The sequence below is a fragment of the Phocoena phocoena genome, chromosome 9 (assembly GCF_963924675.1).
Source record: "Phocoena phocoena chromosome 9, mPhoPho1.1, whole genome shotgun sequence".
Taxonomy (NCBI): domain Eukaryota; kingdom Metazoa; phylum Chordata; class Mammalia; order Artiodactyla; family Phocoenidae; genus Phocoena; species Phocoena phocoena.
This window is the reverse complement of record NC_089227.1, coordinates 90,637,766-90,650,363: the sequence shown is the minus strand read 5'-3', so window position 1 is coordinate 90,650,363 and position 12,598 is coordinate 90,637,766. Positions and strand designations below refer to the sequence as shown.

The following is a 12,598-nucleotide window of genomic DNA, read 5'->3' as shown; positions in this document are numbered from 1 at the left end:
AACAGGGCTTCTAGGCAAAGTAGCCAGTTGTCCCCAGCCCTGTCAGTAAGTAATCCAAGAGCAACATTTCAAGTGATATTTAGAAATACGATACTGAGGCACCTGTGGCCAGGGCAGTAGCTCTTAATAATTAAGTAAGAGGAGATTCGAGTTTGCTTCACTTTTCCTGCCATGCCATTTTCATTTTTTGTGGAGCACCTTCTGCTTGGAAAAAGGAGAAAGGTATTAGAATAATTAGGGCTGTGCCTAGTGAAAGGGACAAGTGAGCTCTGGTATTCTTGGTTAGTTCTCCAGACTAACCACATGGCAGACAGCAGGAGCCCCTGTTAGGTTTGGCCACTCCTGGGTTTTGTTTTGTTTTGGTTTTGGTTTGCTTGTTTGTTTGTTTACCATGGTTAAAAGATAAGCATTGTTAAAAGATAAACTCTAAAAAATTAAAAATTTTAAGAGCTTATTTGAGCAAAACTTAATTACATTCTGCAGCACCAAACCAGTTACAAGTTTCCACCGACAGGAGCTGGGGGGAGACTTTTATAAAGAAAAGGTGGAAGCAAAGTAAGGAAATTATTATTTTTTATAATTAAATTTTTTATTTTATTTTTGGCTGCGTTGGGTCTTTGTTGCTGCGCGCAAGCTTTTCTCTAGTTACGGCAAGCGGGGGCTACTCTTCATTGCTGCGCAGGCTTCTCTCTGTGGTGGGTTCTCTTGTTGCGGAGCATGGGTTCTAGGCGCGCACGCTTCAGTAGTTGTGGCACGCGGGCTCAGTAGTTGTGGCTCTTGGGCTGTAGAGCGCAGGCTCAGTAGTTGTGGCGCATGGGCTTAGTTGCTCCGCGGCATGTGGGATCTTCCCGGACCAGGGCTCGAACCCGTGTCCCCTGCATTGGCAGGTGGATTCTTAACCACTGCACCACGAGGAAAGCCCAAAGTAAGGAAATCATTGATTGGATATAACTTAAAGCCAAGTTGGTTGTTTGTGACTGGTTGTCCTAGGTTTCAGTCTGGTAACCTTGAAGCATTTAGAGGCTTAGATTTTGGTTTGCCTATGTAGGGCCACCAGAGCACTGGAGCCACCCCAGTCTGATGGCTTCCTTGCTTAATTCATCTGACACCACAGAGTACCATAGGTCATCATGGCATTGGGAAAAACTTGGTTAATGCGCTTGGGACTCCTTCCTAGGTGAGCACATAAGTTTAAGGTGCATACCTACCCTCCTTAGCTGCCTGGAAGTGGTGGCAGAAGAGTTGGCAGTGGAGATGCATAGGACTGTTTTAGAATATTCTTTAGCTTTCAGAGTGCCCATGGACTCTAAAAAACCAGGGAGCTCTTGGGCGGAGAGGCATCTAGTGAAAAGCAGTATGTTAGAAAGAGAAAAGAGATGGGTTAGAGAAAGAGAGAGAGAGAACGAAAGTGTGCTGTGAATGGGAGTGGGCGCGGGGCGTGGCAGAGAGAGACACATCACCTGTGGTTACCTAGGATATTCAGGTGTCTCAGTGGGCGAGAGAGCCGTCTGGTTGCAGCTTGTCACCTCCAAAGGCAGCTGTGGGGGAATCCTTTCTCTTAGGTGAGTAGCTGTGTGTCAGAAAGTCTCTTCCCATTCACAGTACATCGGGCAGGAGACCGAGGCCTTTCCATGGCCCCGAGCTGTTCTCTGGCCGAGGAAGGCCAGGTGTGTATGAGGCCTCCAGGCTCCTTGCCCAGTTCAGAGCCGCTGCACTCAGGGCTCTGTTGTCCTGGGGGCTCCAGGAGGGGTGTGGAGTGAAAGGTTTACCCAAGGGTCATGTTCCTTGGCTCAGTAACAGCAGCTGGCTGTCAAGGTATTTCAGCACTCCAGAGTGGATTCCTCCCTCGGCAACCCATCCCTCCTGCCCTGGAGACGCCGGATTAGCACCGGCTAAGGCTCAAAGGCCCCGGCAGAGGGTGTGGGTGTCTCCCTGAGGACAGGTGAAGGATGCTTAGATGCTGGAGGACTTTGTGGGAGACACCCCTCCCCCAATTTGTCTTCCAATGCCTACCTGTCTATCCACAGATGGATTGGGTATTATCTGAATCAAGAATGCCTGGCATCTGGCCTATGGGCCCTACCATGCACATTCCTCCAGAAACAAATGAGCTTTTCTCAAACACTCATGGGGCTCCCTGCTTTTGCTATTAAAAAAAAAAAAAAAAGATCCTAATACATTAACATGGTTTACAAGTCAAACTATGGAAACTATATGAAATGAACAGAGGGAAGGTTATGCCAGCACTGTCCCTACTTACTGTAATTTCCCCACCCCATTACGTCATAATTTTATTAGTTTCTTATATACCTTCCAGAGTTTCTTTACGAAGATACGAGCAAATGGGGGTCTGTATTCTCTTTCTCTCCTTTTTCATACAAAAGGAGGGCTACTTTATACACTGTTTTGCACCTTGATTTATTCCGCTCCTCTATAGGCTGAGACCAGCAGACAATACCATCATATCTACTGAAACCCTCATTGACCAAAGTAAAACTGAAAAACCTAATCCAAAAATGTATCCCAAATAAAGCCTGAAAATCAAGCCAAGAGCACCTGCCATGAGGCCATATCAAGGACTGCGGACTTGGAACCCAATAATGCAACCTTTCAAATTTTTTGAAAGAAACACTCTTAAAATTTAACCTTAATAGTAATACATTTTGGAGGCCTTTCCATATCCCTCATTCTTTTGTTCAGCTGTCCTGAGTTCTGCTGTAGGGATGTTGAATGTTGAACTGCCCCAAGTCCTGCTCTGTTGCCCCCTGATGGATGCAATCCGTTCTTTTCCCCTCAGCCTCCGTGGACCACCTGCACTTACCGCCCACCCCTCCCAGCAGCCACAGCAGTGACTCAGAGGGCAGCCTGAGCCCCAGCCCGCGCCTGCACCCCTTTGGCCTGCCGCAGACCCACAGCCCCGCCAGGGCCCCAGTGCGGGCCCCCTCGGCACTTGCCAGCTCCCCACTCCTCACCGCACCGCACGTGAGTGTCCCCTGCATCCCTGCACCCCCATCCCCCATTCTGTCACTCGGACCTTCACCCAGCGTGCGTACCATTCGGAGCCTGTAGGAAGTTTTAGGTCTAACTGCTGAAGCAGGGGGATGACAGTCTTAAAGAACATTTTCTAAGAACTTCCTGTGACCTCATCATGCTAACACATTCTCTTCCTTTCCTGTGCACACTTCCAGTTTTTATTCACGTTTCTTTTTTATAGCTACAAGCATGAGGAATAAAAATGGGTTGTTATTCTTCTCGAAATTGTATCACAAATATTTATCATCAATTTAGGTGGTCTTTATGACCTATGATAGGAAATAATTTATTTTTTAAATAAGCAATCTTTGATGAACTGAAAAATTGCTCTGAGAGTAAATGCGTTGTCTAAAGCTCAAAAATATAATTTAACCCTTTTTGCCTGTGGTGCAACTCTTAACCCAGTGACTCAGGATGGAAATCATGAGTCAACATTCATCCCTCACATATATAATTTTTCCAAATAAAAATTAGGGGTAGGGCTTCCTTGGTGGCACAGTGGTTAAGAATCCGCCTGCCAATGCAGGGGACACGGGTTCGAGCCCTGGTCCGGGAAGATCCCTCATGCCGCGGAGCAACTAAGCCCATGTGCCACAACTACTGAGCCTGTGCTCTAGAGCCCACAAGCCACAACTGCTGAGCCTGTGTGCCACAACTACTGAAACCCACATGCCTAGAGCCTGTGCTCTGCAACAAGAGAAGCCACCACAATGACACACCACAATGAAGAGTAACCCCTGCTCACCGCAACTAGAGAAAGCCCACATGCAGCAAAGAAGACCCAACACAGCCAAAAATAAAATAAAATAAATAAATAAAATAAAATTTAAAAAAATTTAGGGTTAGATAATTAACTTCTCATTGTTCTGAATAGTCGATTGATTTCTATGAGGATTTAAAAATTAGCCTTACTGAATTTATAATGTCACATAGAGCAAATTTGAATGAAATGAGTTATTTAAAAATTCTTAGAATAATCATGTATTAATTAACGTAATTTTGAAAATTTGAGTTCAGTCTGTGTCAGAAACTCAGAAAGTTCTAGATCTGTGGCCACCTTCTTATATATCACTATTACCGAGGGCCAGGGAATTAACTCTTTCCACTCCACCTTTGCCTTCTCTCCTCTAACCCTTCACTCCTTTGATTACTGAAATAGTGTCCATCCTATGGATTTGTGGGTCCTACCACAATTAATCCATTCCACGTGGTCATGGAGGAAATCCTTCCCATATCATACACTGGCTCAGCATCTGTGTTGTTTCCCTGTTATCTGTTGGCATCAAGCCCTCATACCTCTGCTGGGTACAAACACCCTCCTATGTGCCCAACCTGCCGCTGCTTCCAGAACTCCTCACTCCCTCTACGCAGAGTGGCTTCTTCAGTTACTTTTTACAATACTGCCTTTGTTGTAATGCCCTCCTCTGTGTAAATCACCCCCTTTCTTTCAGGAAGCCCAATTCAAGCCTTATCTGCTACCCTAAGCCTTCCCTTATCACACAAACTCACATAAGCGTTCTCCTTCTTCATATTTTTAATGTACCTTGAGTGAATATTACAGTCTAGCATTTAATTGCTCTCATTCTTTCACGTGTTTCAATTTAGTCTCGGTCTCGATCATTAGCTACTTAAGAGACAGAGTTCGTTTTGATTCTTCCGTGCATCTAATGTGGAGCTAATATGCAGTAGGTACTCCATTTATTTGACTAATTATAAACACATTGTCCTAATATGGATGAAATTAGATGAGCTACAGTTCTCATCTCCACTGATGATGGAGAGTCTGGGACTGTGCTGACCAGTGACTTTCATGGAACATGCCTGCAGGTGTGTCCCTAGGAGCCCTGGCCCCTTAGCTGGAAGTAGAGGTCAAGAAGCAACTCCTAGTGTTTAGAGAGCATCTTGCCAAATGGCATCTTTAGGAGAACAACAAAACTTTCCGCAAACAGAGTTCCAAGTGAATCCTTCATCACTCTGAGGACAGGAAATCTCTAGGGACGTGGGAAATGAATTGTCTCCTTTAATTTTGTTGTTTTAGCCAGCAGGGTACTTTCTGGGAAATAATGGGTGGAGGTTTCTTTACCCGTTCCCTTATAATCCTTGGGTTGTAACACTCACACGAGTGTCTTTGCATTTTTGCTTCCACTTCAAAGTGCCCGTTTCTCACCAAAAGAGATGGGCCTCCTTTTCCCTTAGCCATTGGCAAGACATCCTAACAGACCCTCCTCACCCCTCAGGAGGTGTTTCTCCGGCATGCCCGGCTTTTCCTCTTTGACCCTTTTCTGCTCCTTGGTCTGCACAGAAGCTGCAGGGATCAGGCCCCCTGGTCCTGACGGAGGAAGAGAAGAGAACCCTGATCGCCGAGGGCTATCCCATCCCCACCAAGTTGCCCCTGACAAAATCAGAGGAGAAGGCCCTGAAGAAAATCCGGAGGAAAATCAAGAACAAGGTGAGCCCTTCAAATGCAAGCACTTCTGTGAGCAGAGACAGTGAGCAAACCCGGCCAGCATGCCCACCCTCCCTTCCCGGTGGCCAACACTGGCCCGTCCCGTGGTGGGGACCAAGGCTTGCCCCTGTCTTCCCCCAGACCTCCCCATACATCTTCTGGTCAGTGGGCCTCCAGGTCGGGCGTGCACACTCTGTGGTGCCTAAGATGACCCATACAGGGGCGGGAAGAAACTAGTAGAACTCCCATTAACATTTTGAAAAAATCTCAGCCTTTAAAATTTGTTTTATTAGATACACAATATTTCCCTCTAGTAGGCATGTGTATAATTTATAAATGAATAAATATAAATGTATTATGGGTGCTTGCTTAATTTTTTTTTCTTGATAGAGGTTTTTGATAAAAAATTCTGCAGACCACTGTTCTATACCTGGGTCCAGCAGTCTCCTAGTCCTAGGCCCCTGCAGTGGGGATCAGGGGTGCAGAGGCCCTGGGGCATGGCTAGGGCATGGGCAGAGCAGGAGGGAGGGGACAAAGAGAGAGGAAGGAAAGAGTTTAGAGTTAAAATTTTTCGTCCATGTGCAGAACCGCCAGGGAATTTTTATACGACTAACCCCAACTGGCTTATATTATGTATTATAGTTGAGCCAACTAGGTCCACAGAATTGAAATCATTTATCTAAGACCATACAGATGGTTTGTGACCCACATGTTCCACTCTGACTCCTGGACCACTGTCCTTCTCACTGGAGACCTAGTGTTGGAAAGTAGATGAGAACATCAGCTGGTTGAAAGCAGGGAGGACAGAAGAGGTGATTAGTAGATGAGCCAGTGGGTTAAACAAATGGGAAGTGGCCACAAAAGTGAGCAGGGCTTTTGTGATTTCTTTGCTCATGGCCTCTTGTCATACTGGTTTACTGAGATAGCTGGAACATAATCCTTTTTTCTCCCCTTCCACTGCAGATTTCTGCCCAGGAAAGTAGGAGGAAGAAGAAGGAATACATGGACAGTTTGGAGAAAAAGTAAGCCTCCTGCCAAAGTGGTTGTGTGTATTGAGCAATTCATGTAGAGGAATGTAAGTACGGGGGGGCCCTGCTTTCTATGAGAAGGGGGTTCAATTTCTTGGTCTGGACCCCGGCAAAGGCCGTTGGTTTATCAGCTATGTTTTGCCTGCCACCTAGTGGTTTTTAGAGGGGAAAGCTTATAGATCTGGCAGGTGATAAAAAGTACATTCAGTCTTAGTAGGCATTTGTACCACACGGTTTCCAGCCAAGGGTCCTTAAGTCCCTGAAGACTTCCTTTCAAATAAGTACAAATGCTAACCTTCATGCATATTCCTGGACTCCTCAGAGGAGAGGCGCTAATTAATCAATTCCTGTTGGCCACATCCCTCGCACGCTAGAGAAAGCAACAGGGGATGAAGTAAGTAAAGCAGGTTGGCGTTCTTTTTTTTCTGTCCACTATAATTTGTGTCATAGGTGAGTGACTTTTCACAAAAACACTTGAAGGCACCTTTTGCTCTTCTGAATAGCCTGGAATATCAGGAGGGCTGTTAGAAAAACGTAAATTAAATACAATTTTGTATTAGCCCTAGAAAATAGTTCCCATCTGGCAAACTAATACCATTGGAATGAGTACCGGGACCTAGAAATGAATCTTTATGTGTGTCTGGTGAGAAGAGCAGTTGGTGGATCCTGGCTGGTTCTTGAAGTTCCTACTGAAAGTCAGTGTTTCTTCCTCCTGATTTAGGTGTTGGTAATATAGCATTAAGCGGTCCCATTCTGTTTGTTATTGTCTGTAGGTATCCAGGGTCAAGATGTTTCGATGAAAATCTCTTTATTGCCTCTTTGGGGCATGCCTGCTCCGGCACCTGGATTCCTTGTCTTGAGGTCCCGGGTTCTTGTCCTTCACTCTCCCCCTGCCCCAAGCCCCTGGGCTTCCTGTCAGCCCTTCAGGTCAAGAGTACAGCCAGCAGCATCCAGACCCTGTAGCATAGAGGGAGAATTGTGATGGACATTGAGAGCCATAGGGAAGAGTCGAGAGAAATCAAGGTTGGAACACCCTAAAAGAAGTTTATGTTTTGTACCACCCCTATTCATTTTCCATTACTGAGGCACTGGTTACCCATCTCTCTCTCTCTTTTTTCTTTTGTCTACTCACCCTTTTCCCCAACTCAGGTGGGCCAAGTTCTCTCCCTCACCTCCCTAGAGTAGCTGCTTCCCTGTCTTTTTTTTTTTTTTTGCGGTACGCGGGCCTCTCACTGTTGCGGCCTCTCCCGTTGTGGAGCACAGGCTCCAGTCGCGCAGGCTCAGCAGCCATGGCTCACGGGCCCAGCCGCTCCGCGGCATGTGGGATCCTCCCGGACCGGGGCACAAACCCACGTCCCCCGCATCGGTAGGCGGACTCTCAACCACTGTGCAACCAGGGAAGCCCTTCCCTGTCTTTTTTCTCTCAACCCCACCTGCCTCCATCCTAGCTCCTGGCTTAGTGTTTGCTCCCCTGATAAAAAACTAAGTTTATTTTTCTCTCTCTCTCTCCTCTGTAGGGTGGAGTCTTGTTCAACGGAGAACTCCGAGCTCCGGAAGAAGGTGGAGGTTCTGGAGAACACCAACAGGTGAGGGTCCCTGGCGTGAGGAACCGACACAACTGCCTGATGGAAGGTGGGGAAAGAGGGGGAGATCCAGGGCCAGAGCTGGGAGGAAAAGGGAGGGGATAACATTGAAAGGATGGTTGTGTCGGGATGCTCAGGATGGTCGCACTTCTCTCACCTGCACGCACACACACACACACACACATGCATGTCCTTTACTTTTCCTAAAATACGTGGGATTGATGAAGAGGCTGATTCTGATAAGGGCTATGATGAGGGGGTTAAGGAAGAGGCTTGGAAAAGAATAAGGTCAATGAATCCGATTCTCCTGAAAATGACATCAGATTTAAGAGGTGGACAAAGAGGGCCTGACCACTTTTTGGTCACCCAGTTTGAGTAATAAATGGTGTTTTTTAGTAAAAAAAATGGAGAGAAAACCAAGTTTGTTTTTTTAATTACTGTTTTTAAAAGTTAATTAATTAATTACATTTTAAGCCCATTTTGCAAAATAACTATAGGATAGTTCCTCTAGCACCTCCTGTGCCAGGTACTCTTTTCAGCACTTTATGTATATTAATTCATTTAACCTTCTAATGGCCCTATGAGCTGGTCCTATTACTATCCCCATTATATAAAGGAGGTCCTGAGACTCAGAAAGGTTAGGTGACGCAGGTCACGCAGTAAATGCTAGAAGGCTGCATTTGAAGGCAGGCAATCTGGTCCTGGAGCCTCGATGTAGGAGAAGCATACTGAGCTTTACCCAGAGTCATACGCAAGAGAAAGGGGTTAAGGTATAGGGCTGAGAAATGGCGGTTGGGGAGTTTCATCGTGTGTGTGTGTGTGTGTGTGTGCGTGCGCGCACGCTCACGGAGCCTACCTATGCTTTGAAAATTAAAGTGTTCATTAGTCAAGGGATCCTGTTGCCCTTAGTTGTTATAGATCTGACAATCCAAGCAGAGAAAAATTGACTTTTAGGTAAGCAAAATTTTAATTCATCATTTTAAGGCTTAGCACTAATGCCTAGTAACAATTTTGCAAATGTTAAGGGATCAGGGTAAATCTATTTGCGTGTCATTTCATAATAACTTGAAATTTGGCTCCCATTTCCTAAATCTTCATGGTCTGTTGCTCAAACAGAAGGCTAATCTAGTCATAAGGTAAAAATACAATCAGTAGGAAAAGTGGACATTGTGGCCCCGCTGGGTTTCCCTGCATTTCTGGGAATGTGTGGTCATATAGCAAGTCAAGGGCAATCACCTCTAGTGCTCTGTGGACAAACAGCAGAAGTAAGTAAATGTCACCAGCTCCATGTGGTATCACCTTGATCCCCTGAGGCAAAGGAGCTGGTTTCCAGTACGACTTCAGGTTTCCGGTTTCATGGTTGCCTTTGGCCATTAGTCTCCTGAGGCTTCCTCTCTTCTTATCTCCACCTTTACTCCTGCCAGAGTGGTTCTCAGGGTCCTGAACCCCACCAGTGTCTGTATCCATCTCGTTAGCATCCTGAGCTGATAGTGTTCCCACCCCCCTGTCCTAGCACTTGCTGTTGCAGAAGTCCTGTGTTCATGAAGGGGACAAATCCAGGTCATGAATTGGTGAACAGGGGAAGAGGAATCCGTCCAACGTAACCGTGGAGTTTGTTCCAGGTTGGGTCTAGTCTAGGGGTTCTGGGTGTCATGTCTATACAAAGCCACACGGGGGCAGCAGAGGCACAAAGAGCAGTGGGTGCTTGCGATTAGACGGCGTCGCTGACACCTTTCCTGGGAAAAAGGGTCTCTCCTCCCCTCTCCAGGCTGACCCTGCTCTATCATATTTTTCTAAACTTAAAAAGAAAAAAGCCCACACATGTAATATATGCCCATTGTATAAAAAATTAGAAAATACAGTTTAAAAAGGGAAAAAATTACAATCTTTTCACCTAGAGAGATGTTTACATTTTGGAATTTTTATGTATATGTATTTATATTGTACATCCTCCTCTGTTAAGAGCCATTTCCATTTAACAAAAAACACTGGGTATATATTTTCATTTCTACAGAATCCTATTTCTTTCAGATTTTGATAAAGAGCTGTCATCTGAGGAGTACTGATAAAGCACATCTGATTCTATGTAACAGCGGTCCGTGTTTTGCAGTTGTTTTTTATGTTTTACGATAATGGCCACAGCCTTTTTATTACGCTATTGGTTATTGTGCAATGTGAGTTGTGGGAGCACATGCATATCTGAGCTTGGGGTCAGCATATCCGGCGTTCTTCCCTGAGAGCCAGCGGTGGTTTTCCTTCTGTTTTCTTCACTGACTGTGGAAGGTTCTCCCAGCCATTCAGCCTGCTGGAACCCCGACTGAGAAAGCCGTCTATCTTATGCCACTGGTGCTCTGCTTGTCCCTGGACTGTAGGAGCCTCCACTGTGGTTCCCCCAGAGGCCCAAGTGCCGTCTCTTCCCTCTTCCACACTTACCTCTCCTGGTAGACAACCTTTTATGGTGGAAATGGTTGCTACTTGATTAACCTGCAGTCTTCCCACAGGTAGTCTGATGAGGGAGTTCCTAGAGTCATAATCTCTCAGTCCAGCAGCTTTTAGTGTGCTGTGGCTTGAGATGTCAGGGAAGAAAAGTAGAGCCACTCTTGTTCACATAAGGAAGGGCCTTCCTTGCCCCCGACTTCCTCTTCTCCCTTCTTCTTCTGTTCCTGCCAAGGGCTTCCCCTCGCCAGAGGACACTGCGGTAGCCAGAGTGACTGTAACATGAACCGTGGCAATCTCTTGCCCTAAACCAGTCAGGAGGAGTTGGTGTTTTGGGCCCGTGGTAAGGGGAGGTTTTCAGACCCTTTATTCGTCACACTGTGTGAGTGACCCAGTGTTTGAACTAAGTACAGGGTAGGGCCCAGTGAACACACACCTGTGTTTGTGTCCTGTTCGTCCTTCTTGTATTAGCGTCCTTTGGAGGTAGCTGGGCAGAGGTAGAAATGGCTGTGAGAAGTGGACAGGACCCTGGGTCACCAGAAGTGGGGTGGGAGACCTTGTGTGCCGTTGTTTCATTTGGCACGATGTGGCGGGAAAGGCGAGTGGGTACGTGGACCAAAATAAAGACAAATTATACCTCTTTACATTTTACCACTTCTGTGCTCCCCGCATGAGGGACTTTCCATCTATCCAGATGAGAATGAGCCCTCAGATTCCAAATCAATCCCAACTCTTTGGTTAGTACTCGCCCCAGCATCAGCCATTTAGCATGCTCTTGGCTTCTAGGCAAAAAAGCCCCTTTTATCTGAGCTCAGGAAGCTGGAAGAGGATGGAGACAGGAGAGGAGACTCCTGCAGCCTCACCCCAGGAGCCTAAGAGCAGCCGAAGCAGTGGGAAGGCACCTTCACACTTCTTTGCTAAGGCGATCCGCGAATCGCATGCCACCAGGAAATGTGTGAGCTGAGAGCGAGTGGTCTCCCAGGGGGCCCTGCTTCCTGTGCTCAGTCAGGATATACATTTGCACTTGCAAAGTCCAGGCGAGGCCGTGTGTGGCACCGGAGGGTCTTCCTGGCCTTCCTTGCTTATCATTCGCCTCTCCGAGCTGCATGTCTCATTCTTGAGAGACCCTGTCTTTCCCCCACTTTCTAGCCTTTTCTTCTGCACAAGTGATGCACATCTACTGCCCAGCCCATCCATTTTAGGTGTTTGTGGCCCAGTTTGCTCCATTCATTTTAAATTTTGCCCTCGTGCTGTTGGCTGTAAGGCTGAGAGCCACTATCCCTCTCCTCAGCCCTGATTTGTAGACTTATAGGAGCTTAGACTTGAAATGTACTTTAGACATCTCATTTAACTGTTAATCACTTCCTTTTACAGAAGCGGAAACTGAGGGCTGATGAGGTTAAGATCATCCATTTAGAGGTAGGACAGGGACTAGAATTCAGCCACTTACTTTCTCAACTGGACCTGCCCTCGGTCTCTTTTGCCGCTGTTGTGCTCTCTCTCCAAGGACTGCTGCCTTTCCCAGCACGGGGTTAACCATAGTTCCAAACAAGAGGGCCCAGCTTGGGATCTGTGTTTTAGGGGGCCCTGCTCTAGCTTTCGCCTAGCCACGCTCCTCCCCATGGGATGAGAAGTCAGCAGGAACAAGGTGATATATCTGTCTGGAGCGCTAACCTGGCCTTGGAGGGAGCTCGACATAGCAGGTGTCGGAGGTGCCCATGGGCAGTGTTTGCCTGGCTTGGGGTAGGTGGGGTAAGGAGAAACCTTAGGATGTATGACATGTATGGGATGTGGGCCTCGTTGGTATTCTTTCTCCAAACCTCACAGAAGGTGAGGGATGTGCTTGTCCTGTCTGTGTTGTTATCAGAAACAAGAATTCATTAGTTTTCCTCTTTGACCTTCCTCTTAGCTATAGTCCTCCTCTCTGTCTCTACTTTTCTTGTTTTTTAAAATCTACATATGGGGCTTCCCTGGTGGCGCAGTGGTTGGGAGTCCGCCTGCCGACTCAGGGGACACGGGTTTGTGCCCCGGTCCGGGAAGATCCCACATGCCGCGGAGTGGCTGGGCCCGTG

General features: G+C 46.8%; 1 protein-coding gene across 1 annotated transcript in view; it reads left to right on the top strand.

The window, feature by feature from the left end:
• The window catches only part of CREB3L2 (cAMP responsive element binding protein 3 like 2), a 114,196-nt gene that overhangs the window by 88,374 nt on the left and 13,224 nt on the right, over positions 1 to 12,598 (top strand). Inside the window, exons 5-8 of the mRNA XM_065883866.1 lie at positions 2,798 to 2,982; positions 5,336 to 5,482; positions 6,443 to 6,501; positions 8,025 to 8,093. Of these exons, the coding sequence (XP_065739938.1) occupies positions 2,798 to 2,982; positions 5,336 to 5,482; positions 6,443 to 6,501; positions 8,025 to 8,093 (460 nt within the window). The remainder of the gene's footprint in view (positions 1 to 2,797; positions 2,983 to 5,335; positions 5,483 to 6,442; positions 6,502 to 8,024; positions 8,094 to 12,598) is intronic.